At 42.5% G+C, this 17,006-nt stretch overlaps 1 protein-coding gene across 3 annotated transcripts; it reads left to right on the top strand.

Moving 5' to 3' along the window:
* The first annotated feature begins 629 nt into the window (after positions 1-629).
* Positions 630-16,767, top strand: DDX3X (DEAD-box helicase 3 X-linked). Of its 3 annotated transcripts, none has more exons than XM_062184334.1 (17): positions 630-780; positions 3,625-3,682; positions 6,260-6,304; positions 8,329-8,461; positions 9,364-9,522; positions 9,602-9,701; positions 9,996-10,131; positions 10,510-10,595; positions 10,803-10,901; positions 11,003-11,163; positions 12,148-12,292; positions 12,369-12,513; positions 12,711-12,892; positions 12,992-13,109; positions 13,383-13,536; positions 13,853-13,992; positions 14,194-16,767. In XM_062184334.1, exons 1-17 carry the CDS (start codon positions 736-738, stop codon positions 14,271-14,273), a joined length of 1,986 nt encoding a protein of 661 aa, XP_062040318.1. In that variant the 5' UTR covers positions 630-735; the 3' UTR covers positions 14,274-16,767. The 3 variants fall into 3 exon arrangements, with proteins under 3 accessions (XP_062040318.1, XP_062040317.1, XP_062040316.1); XM_062184333.1 differs by having other exon boundaries at positions 6,257-6,304; positions 13,856-13,992; XM_062184332.1 differs by having other exon boundaries at positions 6,257-6,304.
* The last annotated feature ends 239 nt before the right edge of the window (positions 16,768-17,006 follow it).

Here is a 17,006-nt window from a genome sequence, read left to right as displayed (position 1 = left end):
TCTCTCCCTCTCCTCCCCCATTCCCAGCACTGTGTGCAAGCCACCGTTTCTTGCTTCACAAAATGGCCACCGCGCGCGACACCTGCGGTCACGTGAGCAGCCGCCCTCTCAGGGTCGGGCCTGTTTCTGTGTAACTCAAATCTCAGAGAGGCAGTACTCAGACGAGAAGAGCGAGGGCCGCTTAGAGCAGAGAAATCCCACGCCACCTCCAAGCCCGGGGACTGACAGGGACCGCAGGGAGAGGAAAAGCGCTAAAAAGGAGGCACGAACGCCGGCTGCCCAGGGGGAGGAGGAAAGGAGAGCGAAGCGGCCTAGGAGCTGGCGAAAAGCAGGCGGGGAGGAGTTCTCGCGAGACCTCGAGACCTCCAAGACTGAGAGGAGGGTATTAGCGGCGAGCAGGGGACGGGCAGCGCAAACGAATTAGGACAGCCTTTGGCAGTGTGCGCGCCGGGGCTGAAAGACGAGGGGAGACGGCACTGAGGAGGAAATCCCGCGAGGTTAGGACTGAGAGCGCGCAGTAGCTGGGCAGAAGTCCTAGCGGCAGGGGGAGCGCGACGGGGAGAGGGAGGGCGCACGTCTTACGTGCTGACGTAGCAGTCTTCGGAGTGGGTATATTAGGTCCGGGGCCGCGCCGTGCGCTCCAGAGCCGCAGTTCTCCCGTGAGAGGGCCTTCGCGGTGAATCAAGCGCACTCGCTCAGCAGTAGAAGACTCCGAGTTCTCGGTACTCTTCAGGGATGAGTCATGTGGCGGTGGAAAATGCGCTCGGGCTGGACCAGCAGGTGAGCCGCCAGGGGCCTCTGGGGATGGCCGCTGAATCGCTCGCCTGCCCTAAGCTAGCTTGTGGCGCAGCGCTAACTAGCACTGCGCTTCCATTTCCTGGCGAGCTCGGGCTGCCCAGTGTCAGTGCCTCGGGGCTGTGGGGGAACGAGGAGGCAGCAGGATCGCTGCTTGGGGCTGTCGTTCGGAGCCCGGGGCCGCGGCTTGGCCTGTGGTATTGTCCCCCCGGCCGAGCACAATGGCGGCTTTTGTGTGTGTGTGTGCGTGCGCAGGCGGGCGGAGGGGCCGGGGAAGGGGTGCGCGCGCTCTGGCGGGGCCGCGCGCGCGCGCACCCCGACTGATGATAGTGTGACCCGGGGGTGGGGAGGGGGCGCACCGGCGCCGTGCGGGGCCGCGGGAGCCTCCGGGCCTCCGGGGCCTTGGCGCAGCCCGGATTGCTGTCAGGGAGAGCCGGCGGCATCCGGTGTTTGTGTGCGCGTGTGAGCAGCAACGCGGCCCTGGAATGTGGGAGGGGGCGGCGCGCGGGGCGGGGGGGGGGGTGGCCTGCGCTCGGGGTAATGGCGGCGGCCTCCTTTGTGTGGGGCTGGGTAGCTGGGCGGCGCTATTGGCCCACGAGCGGGAGAGGCCCGGGCCGGGCCTGGAAAGGAGGGTGGAAACGGGCATCTTGTTCCTCCCGGCTTTCCTTCCGCGGGCCCTTGCGTTTCAGCACAGTTTCCGCAGGCCCGGCGCTGCGGCCTCGTTTCCGGAGTGGAAAGTTTTGTGACGCAGAAGGTGGAGGGAGGACTGGGCGGGCGCTGGGGGGGAGGGCGGGGGGAAGGGGAGGGAGGCCTGGGCCGCAGCTCGCGCGGTGGCGCCGGGCTCTGGAGAGAGAGAGAGAGGCTGAACTCCGAGGGGCAGACAGCAGGGACGCCAGGGACCCGGCGCGGCCTTGGCCTCGCTCGCCCCGGATAGCCGCTGCCCGCTGTGGCGTCGTAGCCGCGGGCTGCGCGTTCTTTTTCTTAAGGGGTAGGGGACCGTGGCTTGCATTAGTCTCTTTTCTATCATCAGCGATGTTTGATCCGGGGATCCCGCCAGAGGATACTTTCCTGGGAAATGACCTGGGGGGGGGGGGGGCGGGGGGACAAGTTTGCTGACTTGTTGCTGCCTACGGAGCAAAATTTTTGGAACAGGTCAGAGGTCCCGGGTCGGTTCTCTTGAACTGGAATCGCCTCTTGTAAAGGGTTGAGGGCCGAGGAGGAGGAAGAGGAAGACGCGTGATCTCCGGCTTTGGCGGCCGGTAGTCCGCATCCCTCTGCAGTTGAGTAGGTCTTCTAAGAAAGTTCTGCTCACCGTGATGAGGAGAGAGGGAGCTGATTTCAGCAACTCCAGAATAATCCTGAGACAAAGTCGACTTGATACATGAGTTGATCTTGATCAGTGTTTTTAGGGATTTAACGATCAGTTCTTTGGGGACATTTTTGCTTCTCCCATTAACAAGCCAATTGTTACATCCTCTGTACTGCTGACTCTAATGTGTGGAACAGAGCACAGACAGAAAACCTGGTATCAGGGGCACAGACTGCCGCATTCTAACGTTTCCACAGAGGCGATGCCGTTCTTAAGATTTCCAGGCATAGCTAAACCTTATTTAAACTTGTGCTCATTTTTAACTCGGAAAAATTACGCTTTCAAGGTCGCTGAAGTCTGGACAAGGATTTGTAGGCAAGCAAATTCACTTCTAAGAAAGTTGAGATAATGTAACCTTTCAGTTGCCTAGTTTCTGTTGATGAGGTGTAAAATTTTAAGAGGCAGCTTGTACCAAGAGCGAAACGATAGTTTGTGTTCCTATTGTATTTCAAAGTATTAATTTATTACTTCCCAGAAGGAAGAATGGCAGCATTTTTGCTAATAGAAATTTTGGAAATGAGGTCCCTGCTGATCTTTTTATTTATAAGGCCCGCCAGCAGCTTCCTATTTTCGGTGACTCCCATCAGTGATGCCTAGTTTGGCAGTGTTCTGTTAAACCTTTAACATAAGACTTACAGACATGTCTTGATGGGTCTCTTGCAAACACGTGGCAACAATACTGTGCTACTTGGTCTTTTGTGGCTGTGTTAGAAGAAGCAGGATCTCATTTTTTTTTTTCCACATGTATAGTTCCTGCGCCACAGGGCGCCTCCCCACTCCTCCCTAATTCCTGGTTGGTTATAAAATGACATAAAGATAGCAGGTAATCTTCCAGAGTGTTGAGGCTTTGAGCTACCAGTGTAAGGTAAGTGTGGTTGGTATATTGCTGATTTTTTTTTTTGGTTGTTACCATAATTAAATACACTTGCATAATATTTGGAGATAAAGAGACTAATGAATGGTCAATTCAAAATGTGCCCTAAACATGTTTTGGGTGTGATATTTAGGTTTAGAATAATTCCAAGTAAAAAAATTAGCGTTGGAGATAATTTGTGAAATGTGATTGGGGCTGAAATAAATCCTTTGCCTAGTTACCATTTTAAAATAACTTGAAGTTCAGTATAACTTTATTTGGTTAGGGAGAGTTTACTATGGAAAGTAGTGTAGAAAATTTATTTTGACTAAATGAGTGAAATTGGGGCCTAATTTCTGATAGGTAACACCAGTATCTTGGTGTGCTGCTTTCCGCAGTAGATGCAGTATTACTGTTTTGCATGTACTCCAGAGCATTGCCGTCTTCAAAGCATTCTTGGTCACATTGTGATGAAGTTTTCCTATCTACCCTGTGGGGTAGGCAGGGCAACTATTTGAATATGGTGGTGGTAAATGCTGCAGGGCAGGACTAGTGTCCTTGTATAATGTTTCATTATATGGGCTGATAACCTCCTTTTTTCTTGTAGTTTGCTGGCCTAGACCTGAACTCTTCAGATAATCAGACTGGAGGAAGTACAGCCAGCAGTAAGTAAAACATTTTATGGATTTGCTGAATGTTAGAGCTTAACATCTTTTTTTTAATGGACGTATTTAAGATCAAGAGTTTATAATTTTTCCTGTGTAAAAATCCTACTCTTAATGTAGAATTCTGTAATACTAAGTGGTCAGTTTAAAACATGGCCCTTCTGGTAATAAAGGGGACTGGTCGGTTCTCTTGAGTAAGAGCAGTTAACTATTAAAAAGAATCTTCCAATACACATCATCTCTCTGGAAGAGTTCGATCATGTCCATTATGAGGGCTGAGCCTAGTTCACAGGTGGTGGGGATGTGTCCATTCCTTAGTGTGAATCAACCAGAATTAAACTCAGGAAAACATGCATTTTGATCAGCTGCTCTTCTGAGGAGCATGGGACTTACTGATAGAAGAAGACAGTACTGAATGTTGGGGTAGTCATTAGGATTTTAAATGCTGTGTTATTTTGCAACAAGTTAGGTACACAAGTGTCTTCCTTTTTTATTCAAGAGGGGTTATTTGGAGACTTGTTTCAGGTTAGTATTAAGGTAGAGGAGTTTGGTTTGTAATTAGTAGACCTCTGCTTCAGCTCAGGTCTCTTCCCACCTGTTAAACAATAGCAGTGGGTATACGCTGTCTCTTCGTTTTTAGGCAAGAAGAGCCTCACTGGGCACATGGTTACTTGGTGTTTGCTTTAATTTTTGCCATGCTGAGAATTTTTTTTTTTTTTTAAGATTTATTTATTTTACTTGAAAGTCAGAGTTACGCAGAGAGGTCTTCCATCCGCTGGTTCACTCCCCAATTGGCCGCAACGGCCAGAGCTGCACCGATCTGAAGCCAGGAGCTTCTTCCAGGTCTCCCACACGGGTGCAGGGGCCCAAGGACTTGGGCCATCTTCCACTGCTTTCCCAGGCCGTAGCAGAGAGCTGAATCAGAAGTGGAGCATCCGGGACTCAAACCGGCGCCCATATGGGATGCCAGCACTGCAGGTGGCAGCATTACCCACTGCGCCACAGCACCGGCCCCCATGCAGAGAATCTTAGGAATAATCATCCTAATAAGAGATCTTTTAAATACTTAGTCCAATCTAAAAGTGAAAACGTTGTTGTAGATTTACAGTAATAAAGCAAATTGACTTTCTTCTACTCGGATGTATATTTGCTTTTGCTTCTCTTGCAGTCTAGGCTTTATTCTTGCCTACATGCAGAACAACAGTTGACTTCCTTCAAAGTCAACAAGCCCTGAATTAAAATTCCCAGTTCTTGAAATTGGCACTTTTTTTCTTTTTGCAGTTTTCCATGTATATTTAATGTATGTTTTGGAACAACTCGATAGAAACAAAAAAGCTTCTTAGTGTCCAGTTTCATGATTTACTATATTACCGTCTTTGTAGGTTTTTACAATAATACTCAGGCTATAAGCGCTCATGTTTATGACAGTTCCCTTAAATCCTAGCAGGCCTTTTGGAAAAAAAAAATCACATTAAATAACCACTATGAGCTAGTTAAATGTATTGGATTTGTGAATTTCAGCTATTAGGTTTCACGTCAAATCTTTGCTAGCTTGTGGGTCAGACAGGGAGTTCCCACCCACTGGTTCACTCCCCAGATGCCTACGATGAGGGGCTGGGCTGGGGCCCAACCTGGGAGTTGAGCTCATTCCAGTTTTCCCATGTGAGCGTTAAGAACCCAATTCCTGGAGTCAGGAATTCAACCCAAAGTACTCTGATGTGGTACACAAGCATCTTAACTACAAGACTAATTGCTTACCCTTCTAAATTCTTCTTTTAAAAATTTTCTTTATGAAGCAATAGCCTATTTAAAAGTAGACCCGTTTTTCTTCTCAATTTCTAGGTAAATAGACTAGAAGGCTAGAGACTAAGATTTATTTGAGAGGTAGAGTTACAGAGAGAGAGGGAGAGACAGAGGAAGGTCTTCCATCTACTGGTTCACTCCCCAGGAGCCAGGAGCTTCCCCCAGGTCTCCCACATAAGTGCAGGGGCCCAAGGACTTGGGCCATCTTCTGCTTTCCTAGGCCATAGCAGAGAGCTGGATGGGAAGTGGAACAGCTGGGACACGAACCAGTGCTCATATGGATGCCTGCACTGCAGGCAGAGGCTTAGCCTACTAAGCCATAGCATCAGCCTCTGGACACTTTTTTTAAAAAATAGTTTATCATTTGAAAGGCTGAGGGAGAGACAGATTTCCATCCACTAGTTCACTCCTCAGATGCCTGCAACTGCTGAGGCTAGGCCAGGCCAGTACCAGGAAACAAAAACTCAATCCAGGTCTCCCACATTGGTGGCAGGGACCAAGTACTTGAGTCAATGTCTGCTGCCTCCCTGGGTGTGCATTAGCAGGAGACTGGAACTAGAAGTGGAGCTGTGAGTAGAACCGTAGGCAGTCTACCATATGTACCTCCCAAGTGGCATATGTACCTCACAAGCTGTTCTGCCAAATGCCTTCCCGTAGATTTTTTTAAAGAAAATGTTTCCAAGGATCATTTTTAACAGCAGATTTTGGTAAAAGCTTTAGTGTGAAGGGTTTTTTTTGGGCATTTAATTAATTTTGTACGATTTCTTTTAGAAGGGCGCTATATTCCTCCTCATTTAAGGAACAGAGAAGCTACTAAAGGTAAGTCATACACCTTTGTAGATCTCATCAGTAGTTAGTTAAAGCCTAGGGAAAATGAGGCAGCTTGAAAGTCTGTAAACATTGCATTCTGTATTTATCAGGACTAGTTCAAGTAGTGGGGCAGTCACAGTAGAAAATTATTATGCATTTACGTCAGGTTATTCTGAGGCCAAGGGCATGGTTTTTGTATAACTGCACCAGTCTTGTGTTCGGTCTGTAATCATTCACAGTGTGGTTTTCACTTGAAAAAGGAACCAAACTGCATGGTGATAACAACCCACAGTTATTTTTGACTCGTAAAAATACCAGAATGAAGATGGGCTTGTTGACAAATAGTGAACAGGTGATAGCATTGAGCATGCTCTAGTAAGTTGGGAGTGTGATTCTCTGGTTTTGTTTCCTTGCCTTCTTTATTTGAAAGGCTTTACCCAAAATTGATTACATTTCGTGTCTTTTCCCGTTACATTTGTAAAAGGGACGACTGTGTGGGCACTGTAGATTCTGTAAAATAGGTGATCTGAAATTTGGAGGAAAAAATGTCCAGAGGAGGGGAAATGTTGAATAAAGAAGTCAGGATCTGAAGGTGGAGAGTCCGTGGGGGAGCTAATGGTTTGTTGCTGTTGCTCCATCTCCCTCTCCATCTGTAGTCTGAATTGGCTTCTCTGCCCTTGGCAATGCATGGATATGACATCTGTTATTTCTACCAGAAGTTCACCTCGTTAACATGATGCTCTTTTTAGGTGAAGTTACTGCAGAGCTTGTAATCAAGGGTGTTGTCATTGTTCCTTAGAATACACTAGCTAGCCTTGACCCTCAAGTGTATGTAGAGCCTTTTCTCTTGTTGGCAGTGACAGGAATCAGAGGTAGTTACAAGAGGCTTCAGAGCTAGCAAATGCTGTTGGTCATCTGGCTGGTTAATGGTAGAGGCAGAAAGAAAGTGACTTATTAACTTGTAAATCATCTCTGCCTGTTTAATAAGGTGTCACTGAAGCTTGTTAAACCTCCCGGTGGTTGCTAATTTACACATTGTCACCCCCCTCCTAACTGAGTACGCAGGAATTTGTTCATACCAGGAGTGTATAGGAATGTAAGTTTGCCCTTTTCCAGGTATTCCTGATTTTCATTAAGCTTGTAGTAAATGAACCACTAAAATGGTGTCATTTGAGTAGTATGTTTCATGTGTACAAAGTACTGTACTTTTTTTAGTACTTTTTATAATTGAATTTAGTAATCTGAGACAATGTTGTGAATGAATACCAACCTCTAAGCAAAATAGAAACAATGGTATCTATTTCCCAAACTCATTAACACCTATTAACACCTGTAAAATAAGAGGCAGTGGTGCTGTGGCTTAGCAGGTATAGCCACGGCCTACAGTGAATCTTTTAAAAAAATAAATTATGATGGCCATGTAGCAGTAATATAACCATGTATTATAGGCAAAGCTATTCACCTCCAAGAGATGGTATCCATTCAGAATATTCTTAGATGTATCAGGTTGCTTGATTTAGTGTTTAGTATTTCTAGTGGTGAGAATTGAAGATTTAAAAAGTTTTTTAAAGATTTATTTATTTGAGAGGGAGAGACAGATCTTCTGTCTGCTGGTTCACTCCCCAAATGGCTGCAACAGCCAGTGTTGAGCAGGCCGAAGCCAGGGGCCAGAGCAGTTGGGCCATCTTCAGCTGCTTTCCCAGGCACATTAGCAGGGAGCTAGATTAGATGGGAAGTGGAGCAGCTGAGACTGGATCCAGTGCCCATATGTCATGCTGGCATCAGTGGGCATTTGCTTAACCCATTATGCCACAACACTGGTCCATGTTTAAAAAGCTTTTTGTTCTGGTGTAAATAGCTCTAAGTCTTGATTTTTCACCTTCTGGCGCTATGTTTACAAATACTTGCATTGTCCCTTGAGCCCACAGAGATGAGAAAAAGTCAAGTCAGAAAGATTGAAAATACCTTAACATGGTTCTTATTTCTAGATAATAATAACTGTGGGTTTGTACCTTTTTTGTCTTGATCTGAAGGGTTCTACGACAAAGACAGTTCAGGGTGGAGTTCTAGTAAAGATAAGGATGCATACAGCAGTTTTGGATCTCGTGGTGATTCAAGAGGGAAGTCCAGTTTCTTCAGTGATCGAGGAAGTGGATCAAGGGGAAGGTAGGTGATTTCTTGTCTCCTCACCTTAGAATAGCAGTTTAGGAATTGATCTTTAGATTGGTAAGCCCTCATTCTGACCGCCTATTTGGAGTTAAACATTATGTCCATTTATGTATTTATTTTTTTAAGTTCTAAGAGGTCTTTACTGAATTGACTCTGTTACATAGAAATTAGATGAAAGCATGAATATGCTCTTTGGCATGATGAAAACAGTTATTTCTACTCTAGTTTTATATATTCTATTTAAAAGTGTAAGTTCATCTAGTGATTGGCCTAATTTGGTTGAGATTTTTGTTGACTATATAATTTTTAAACACCTCATATTTTTAATTATGCAAGTGTGGTGAACTGACCTCATGAGCCTAATAGCTGTGGTTAGTCCTGTATCCTGATTATTTCGCAAATAGGCCTAATACTCTAAAAACACCTTAATTCAGGTAAGGATTGTTTTCTACCTTTTATCCAAAATCTGTTACACAGGTGAATTGTTAAATGATACCCTAATATAACTGGGACAGTTGATATTTGGTGTGTTATTTTTTTTCCTTCCCCTGTCATTAGATATTTGATGAGCACGTTAAATGAAGATACAAGCCATACTCCAATTTCCCATATATAAAACTTGATTCTTAATTTTGGCATATGTGAGGCCTGCTTAGTAAGGCTGTATGACTGTAGAAATACAAAAGTTACTAATTTAAGAAAATGAACTCACATAAGTGATACCTATGATCTGGTTAGAGAATCTTGTTTGTCAATTAAGAAAAAACCAGATTTGGACTGTTGGGTATCTTAGTAATTACTCACAGTGAGTAATTTAACTTCCAGATAGAGTTCTACAGTAATGGTAGGAATCTGTTAATGGTTAAATGGTATTCTGAGTAATTGCTTGTGCTGTTCAGGTTTGATGATCGTGGACGTGGTGACTATGATGGCATTGGCAGCCGTGGTGACAGAAGTGGCTTTGGCAAATTTGAACGTGGTGGAAACAGTCGCTGGTGTGACAAATCAGATGAAGATGATTGGTCAAAACCACTCCCACCAAGTGAACGCTTGGAACAGTAAGTTTTTAAAATGTATGTTAACTGTAGTGAAGCCTTATTAGCTAGTATAACAAACTTAGCAATTGTTTGATCCCAGGGAACTCTTTTCTGGAGGCAACACTGGGATTAACTTCGAGAAATACGATGACATTCCAGTTGAGGCGACAGGTAACAACTGCCCTCCACATATTGAGAGTGTAAGTATTTTTGCTTGACTTTTTAAGATGCAGAGGGAGGTGTAAAAGGTTTTGTGGCACACCAGAATGAGATAGATACATATATACCAAATGTTAGTGGCTTGTGGAAAGCAAAGGGGAGAGGGGGCAGTGGCACATGAAAGAGCCCAACGTCTTTTCTGATGCATATATTAAATTAGCCCTGGGGTTGATTTTAAAATTGAAGCAGTTTTAAATTAATGTATGTATTCATATAAAACAGGATGGCTCCGGGTAGCATTTCTAGCTATTAAAACCTATTTGATTTCTTGACAGTTCAGTGATGTTGAAATGGGAGAAATTATTATGGGAAACATTGAGCTTACTCGTTATACTCGCCCAACTCCAGTGCAAAAGCATGCTATTCCTATTATCAAAGAGAAAAGAGACTTGATGGCTTGTGCCCAAACAGGTAAGCTCATTTGATAAGGTAAAAACATTGTCACCCTTTTTCTGTGGGCCTTGTCTCTGTAGCTACTCAGCTCTGTTACATTATAATGTGCAAGAAGCCACAGGCAATCCGTAAATTATCAGGTATAGCTGTATTCCATAAAAGCTTTTATTGACATGAGGCTGGACCTTAGTTGGTGTGACTCCTGTGGTGGATCGACCGAAGAAGTCACTTGATGGAGTTAATTTGTGAGTTTTTGGAAAATTTATTTGGATATAAAATAGAATTACTAATTATTAACAGGGCAGTAAAAGTAAATGTCTGTTGGAAAGTAATAAGTAGGATTGCTCCCTCTCCCCACCTTGTAATGGTTAAATGGATACACTTTTTTCTTAATAGGATCTGGAAAAACTGCAGCATTTCTCCTGCCTATTTTGAGTCAGATTTATTCAGATGGTCCAGGCGAGGCTTTGAGGGCCATGAAGGTAAATATTTCTTCTTAATAAAATGTTTCCCATTTATTGTAGAACTTGTAAGTGGTTATTGAAAGAGATTTCTAAATGATGCTAAGACTTAACTCTAGTACATCTAATGAGAAGTGGTTTTCAACTGTAATATGTAGGTTACAAATTATGAATTATATTGTGATGTACTATCAGTGGTAGAGTTTAACTTAGATTCCTGTTTCTTAGGAAAACGGAAGGTATGGGCGTCGCAAACAATACCCAATCTCCTTGGTATTGGCGCCAACACGAGAATTGGCGGTACAGATCTATGAGGAAGCCAGAAAAGTAAGTATTTCAGTGATTATTACCTTTCTCATTGATTGTAGTGTTTTATGACCACATAAAAATCTTGACATTGAAGTTGATAAAATTTCTTTTGTTTATAGTTTTCCTACCGATCTAGAGTCCGTCCTTGTGTGGTTTATGGTGGTGCTGATATTGGTCAGCAGATTCGAGACCTAGAACGTGGATGCCACTTGCTAGTAGCCACTCCAGGACGTTTAGTGGATATGATGGAAAGAGGAAAAATTGGATTAGACTTCTGCAAGTATGTTAATTTTTTTAATGTATGGAATGCAGCATTAATTTTTAAGTAGTGGCCATTAACTTTATGGGTTTATTAGCATTGCCTAAATTTTAAGATTAAGAGGTGATTTATTTTAGCCATTAACTTTCAGAAAGTTTGTTCTCGTAATTTTGATGTGGAAAAAATGAGTTGAAGATTTACTTACTGGGGCTGGTGCTGTGGCATAGTGGGTCTGCAATGCTATATGGGTGCCAGTTCGAGTCCCAGCTACTCAGCTTCTGATCCAGCTTTATGCTATAGCCTGGGAAAGCAGTAGAAGATGGCCTAAGTCCTTGGGCTCCTACATCCCCATGGGAAGCCAGCAAGAAGCTCCTGGCTTCGGATCAGCTCATCTCTGGCCATTGCAGCCTTTTGGGGAGTGAACCAGCGAGTGGAAGACCTCTCTCTCTGGTTCTACCTTTCTCTATAACTCTTATCTTTCAAATAAAATAAATATTTAAAAAATAAGAGACTTATTTATTTGAGAGGTAGAGAGAGAGATCTTTTCATCTGCTGGTTCACTCCCCAATTGGCTCCAATGGCCAGAGCTAGGCCAATCCAAAGCCAAGATCCAGGAGCTTCTTCTGGGTCTCCCACATCTCAAGCACTTGGGCCACCTTCTACTGCTTTCTCAGGCCATAACAGAGAGCTGGATTGGAAGTGGAGCGGCTGGGACTCGAACCAGCACCCATATGGGATGTCAGCTTTACCCCCTATGCCACAGCGCTGGCCCCATGAGTTAATATTTTAAGTAGAGACTGAGAATGACCAGACCGTGGAACAGTCAGTTGCTAAGAGCCAGTTTTGCTGTGTGATCTTAGGTGACCTAGAAGAATCTTGCGCTCTTTTACGTGTCAGGGCGTGTGGTGTTAATAATGTAGCCATCTTAATGGTGATATAATTGTAATTACTCGTGTCATCTTTTGATTATCCCTCATTCTAAACTGAAATTTTGTTTTCTGACAGATATCTGGTGTTAGATGAAGCTGATCGGATGTTGGATATGGGTTTTGAACCTCAGATCCGCAGAATAGTTGAACAGGATACTATGCCTCCAAAAGGTGTCCGCCACACTATGATGTTTAGTGCTACTTTCCCTAAGGAAATACAGGTATTATATGAAGCCAATCTTGTTTATTTTGGAATTTGTTTTTTCTTGGCAAATAACAAGCATTTCCTCCTTTTAGATGCTTGCTCGTGATTTCTTGGATGAATACATCTTTCTGGCGGTGGGAAGAGTTGGCTCTACTTCTGAGAACATCACACAGAAAGTAGTTTGGGTGGAAGAATCAGACAAACGGTCATTTCTGCTCGACCTCCTAAATGCTACAGGTAAAATTACGAATAATTTTAGCATCACTTTGGTGGCCTAGGAGATGAGAATCCATTTGAGTTTTCTTTATTTCTCTCCTCATTCGAGATATTCTGTTAAAAGTCTACTGCCACTGTCTTGTATTCACATGTTGCCTAAGTATAAAAACAATCAAGCTCCTATTAGTGATAAAAACTTTGTAATTTTTAAAATTCAGGCAAGGATTCACTGACCTTAGTGTTTGTGGAGACCAAAAAGGGTGCAGATTCTCTGGAGGATTTCTTGTACCACGAAGGATATGCTTGTACCAGTATCCATGGAGACCGTTCTCAGAGAGATAGAGAAGAGGCCCTTCACCAGTTCCGCTCAGGAAAAAGCCCAATTCTAGTGGCTACAGCAGTATGTATAATACTATTTTGTTTTCACTTGGGTTCAGCATGTTTGAATGTTTGCTTTCTTTCCAGTGGGCCATATATAGTAACAAAAACTGTTTTCCAGGTAGCGGCAAGAGGACTGGACATTTCAAATGTGAAACATGTCATCAACTTTGACTTGCCAAGTGATATTGAAGAATACGTGCATCGCATTGGCCGTACAGGACGTGTAGGAAACCTTGGTAAGTATTTGGTTACTTGATGGTCTGATTGTTTTTCTTGGTGATGCATGAAGCACAAAACTTTCCAAGATCTTACATATCAGAATCCACTTTCCAAGAAATACCATTAAAATACATTTGAATAATAAATGATAAATTCAGATTTTGTTCAAAGTATTTTCAGTTGGTTAAATAGCAGATGATAATTTTTAAAACATTCTGGTTTTAGGAAAGTCAAAATGGTAAGCTACTTTATGGAAGACCATTGTTTATGTACTCTTGAACTCTTTTTAGGCCTTGCCACCTCATTCTTTAATGAGAGGAACGTGAATATCACTAAGGATTTGTTGGATCTTCTTGTTGAAGCTAAACAAGAAGTGCCATCTTGGTTAGAAAACATGGCTTATGAACACCACTACAAGGGGAGCAGTCGTGGACGTTCTAAGAGGTGAGGTACAGATGGTATAAAACAAGGGGGGCGGGGAATGTTCACTTAGATTTCCCAACGTTGTTTGCTCTGGGCAAGTGATGTCCAGAGGTCACTTTTCAGCATTGAACTTAAATGTCTAGAGTCTTTAAGCGGTGTTAAGCGTCCGCTCTTCCCTGCTCGGGTCTTTGCAACCACCATTAGGGGAAATGTGGCTGGATAGGGAATTGTTCATTTGGGAAAAAAATGGAAATTGGTCATAGGTGTTTTAACGGAAGTTGTGTTATTCAGTGGAATGTCTTCCTCGTGTGAACCAACACAATTTTTCTCCTTATAGTAGTAGATTCAGCGGCGGATTCGGCGCCAGAGACTATCGACAAAGCAGTGGCGCCAGCAGTTCAAGCTTCAGCAGCAGCCGCGCCAGCAGCAGCCGCAGTGGCGGGGGTGGCCATGGTAGCAGCAGAGGATTTGGTGGAGGTAGTGTGAATTTGTGACCTCTCTCTTTGGGTAGGGCTTTTTTGTTATGTTATCTTTTTGAAGGTAATTAAGATCTTGGGGGAGGTTTAGCAGTTTACATTGTGTTTTGTATCTTTGCCTGAAAAGTATTTAAAGAAGGGGAGAGTAGTATTCAATGATGAATGACTTCATTAATTTCTTCCTTTTTCAAATCTCTCTTAGGTGGCTATGGAGGCTTTTACAACAGTGATGGATATGGAGGAAATTATAACTCCCAGGGGGTTGACTGGTGGGGTAACTGAGCCTGCTTTGTAGTAGGTCACCCTGCCAAACAAGCTAATATGGAAACCACATGTAACTTAGCCAGACTATACCTTGTGTAGCTTCAAGAACTCGCAGTACATTACCAGCTGTGATTCTCCACTGAAATTTTTTTTTTAAGGGAGCTCAAGGTCACAAGAAAAGATGAAAGGAACAATCAGCAGCCCTGTTCAGAAGGTGGTTTGAAGACTTCATTGCTGTAGTTTGGATTAACTCCCCTCCCGCCTACCCCCATCCCAAACTGCATTTATAATTTTGTGACTGAGGATCATTTGTTTGTTAATGTACTGTGCCTTTAACTTTAGACAACTTTTTATTTTGATGTCCTGTTGGCTCAGTAATGCTCAAGATATCAATTGTTTTGACAAAATAAATTTACTGAACTTGGGCTAAAATCAAACCTTGGCACACAGGTGTGATACAACTTAACAGGAATCATCGATTCATCCATAAATATTATAAGGAAAAAACTTATGCGGTAGCCTGCATTAGGGCTTTTTGATACTTGCAGATTGGGGGGAAACAGACAACAAACGTCTTGAAGCATATTAATGGAATTAGTTTCTAATGTGGCAAACTGTATTAAGTTAAAGTTCTGATTTGCTCACTCTATCCTGGATAGGTATTTAGAACCTGATAGTCTTTAAACAAGCCATTCCAGTCATGATGAGGTGATGTATGAATACTACATGCATACATTCAAAGCACTGTTTTCAAAGTTAATGCAAGTAAATACAGCAATTCCTCTTTCAGTGTTTAGGCAGATCATTAATTATGAGCTAGCCAAATGTGGGCATACTATTACAGGGAAAGTTTAAAGGTCTGATAACTTGAAATAGGTTTTTAGGAGAATTCATCTACTTAGACTTTTTAAATGCCTGCCATAAATGAAATTGAAATGGTAGAATGGCTGACCACAGCAATGAGCAGCCCTCATTAGGGCCCTGGATGATTTTTGGTCTAATAACGCATGCTAGTGTTGATGTTTTTTGGTCAAGAGGGTATGAACAGGAAGAATTCTGCAGCAGGCTTTATTTTAAATGCCGATTCACATTACTCTGTTCAAGCTGCGTTGAGATGTTAAACTGGCTTACTATAGACTTTGTAAAAATGGCTCCAGAAGAGTAACAAACTGAAATCTTTGAGATCACACAGGTTGGAAATATGTACATAACTGCACAAGGTGTCAATTCTGCTCTACAGTGCAGTTTAGTCAGTTTTAGTTGCATAGGTTTCCATTGTATTTATAGTCTGTTTATGCTAAATCTGGCCAAAGATGAGCATTGTCCACCACTAAAATGCCTCTGCCACTTTGAATTCTGGGCTAATTTTGTGGCCAGAATGGGGTGATCAAAACGCTCAATCTTTTTACAGTGGCATAGGAAGATGGCAAAAATTTCCTAAAGTGCAATAGATTTTCAAGTGTATTGTGCCTTGTTCTAAAACTTTTATTAAGTAGGTGCACTTGACAGTATTGAGGTCATTTGTTATGGTGCTATTTCAATTAGTCTAGGTTTAGGCCCTTGTACATTTTGCCCATAACTTTTTACAAAGTACTTCTTTTATTGCACATTCAGAGAATTTTATATATATGTCTTGTGTGCGTGTCCTTAAACTTCCAATCTTATTTTGTCTCTTGGAGATTGTTGAACGCAGCTTGTCTAGGAAGGGGATGGGACTAGATTCTAAAATTTATTTGGGACCATGGGAATGATAGTTGGGAAGAAAACTATTTGCACACGACAGATTTCTAGATACTTTTTGCTGCTAGTTTTATGTAATATTTATTGAACATTTTGACAAATATTTATTTTTGTAAGCCTAAAAGTGATTCTTTGAAAGTTTAAAGAAACTTGACCAAAAGACAGTACAAAAACACTGGCACTTGAATGTTGAATGTCACCGTATGCGTGAAATTATATATTTCGGGGTAGTGTGAGCTTTTAATGTTAAGTCATATTAAACTCTTAAGTCAAATTAAGCAGACCCGGCATTGGCAGTGTAGCCATAACTTTCTGATGTTAGTAAAAACAAAATTGGCGACTTGAAATTAAATCATGCCAAGGTTTTGATACACTTGTCTTAAGATATTAATGAAACACTTCAAAACACTGAAACGAAGTGTCCAGATTCTCAGATGTTTGTTGTGTGAGTTTTGTTTAGTTGTGTGTATTTTTTTTTTCAGTGAATGTCTGGCACATTGCAATCCTCAAACATGTGGTTATCTTTGTTGTATTGGCATAATCAGTGACTTGTACATTCAGCGATAGCATTTGAGCAAGTTTTATCAGCAAGCAATATTTTCAGTTAATAAGGTTTCAAAAATCATGTAAGAATGGGTTTAAACTTGCTGAATGTAAAGATTGAACCTCAAGTCACTGTAGCTTTAGTAATTGCTTATTGTATTAGTTTAGATGCTAGCACTGCATGTGCTGTGCATATTCTGATTTTATTAAAATAAAAAGTTGAACTGCACAGTCTCCTTTGTTGTTGTCAATTGTTTATTTTTAGAGGTGGAAATAAAGTTGTGCTTTTGCCTGAAGATTTGTAAGATGTAATTCTTTGATGTCTGGTGCTATTTTTGAGATGCCTCTTAGAGACAGAATTAACTCTGGTACCAAGTGTTTGTAATAAAAGATGCAGATGGTCTTTGGAATACAGTGAAACAAGATTTTGGTAATAGAAATCTAAAAGGCACTTGCTGATGCACAGCA

Source organism: Lepus europaeus, chromosome X (assembly GCF_033115175.1).
Source record: "Lepus europaeus isolate LE1 chromosome X, mLepTim1.pri, whole genome shotgun sequence".
NCBI classification, from domain to species: domain Eukaryota; kingdom Metazoa; phylum Chordata; class Mammalia; order Lagomorpha; family Leporidae; genus Lepus; species Lepus europaeus.
This window is presented reverse-complemented; position numbering and strand designations above follow the sequence as displayed.

What these genes read in the sequence shown, in the direction of transcription:
- DDX3X (XM_062184332.1), top strand. Translation starts at nt 736, where the DNA reads ATGAGTCATGTGGCGGTGGAAAATGCGCTCGGGCTGGACCAGCAG. An exon ending in GAACAGAGAAGCTACTAAAG is followed by an intron (nt 6,305 to 8,328) that starts GTAAGTCATACA and finishes CTTGATCTGAAG; the next exon opens with GGTTCTACGACAAAGACAGT. An exon ending in GGAAGTGGATCAAGGGGAAG is followed by an intron (nt 8,462 to 9,363) that starts GTAGGTGATTTC and finishes TGTGCTGTTCAG; the next exon opens with GTTTGATGATCGTGGACGTG.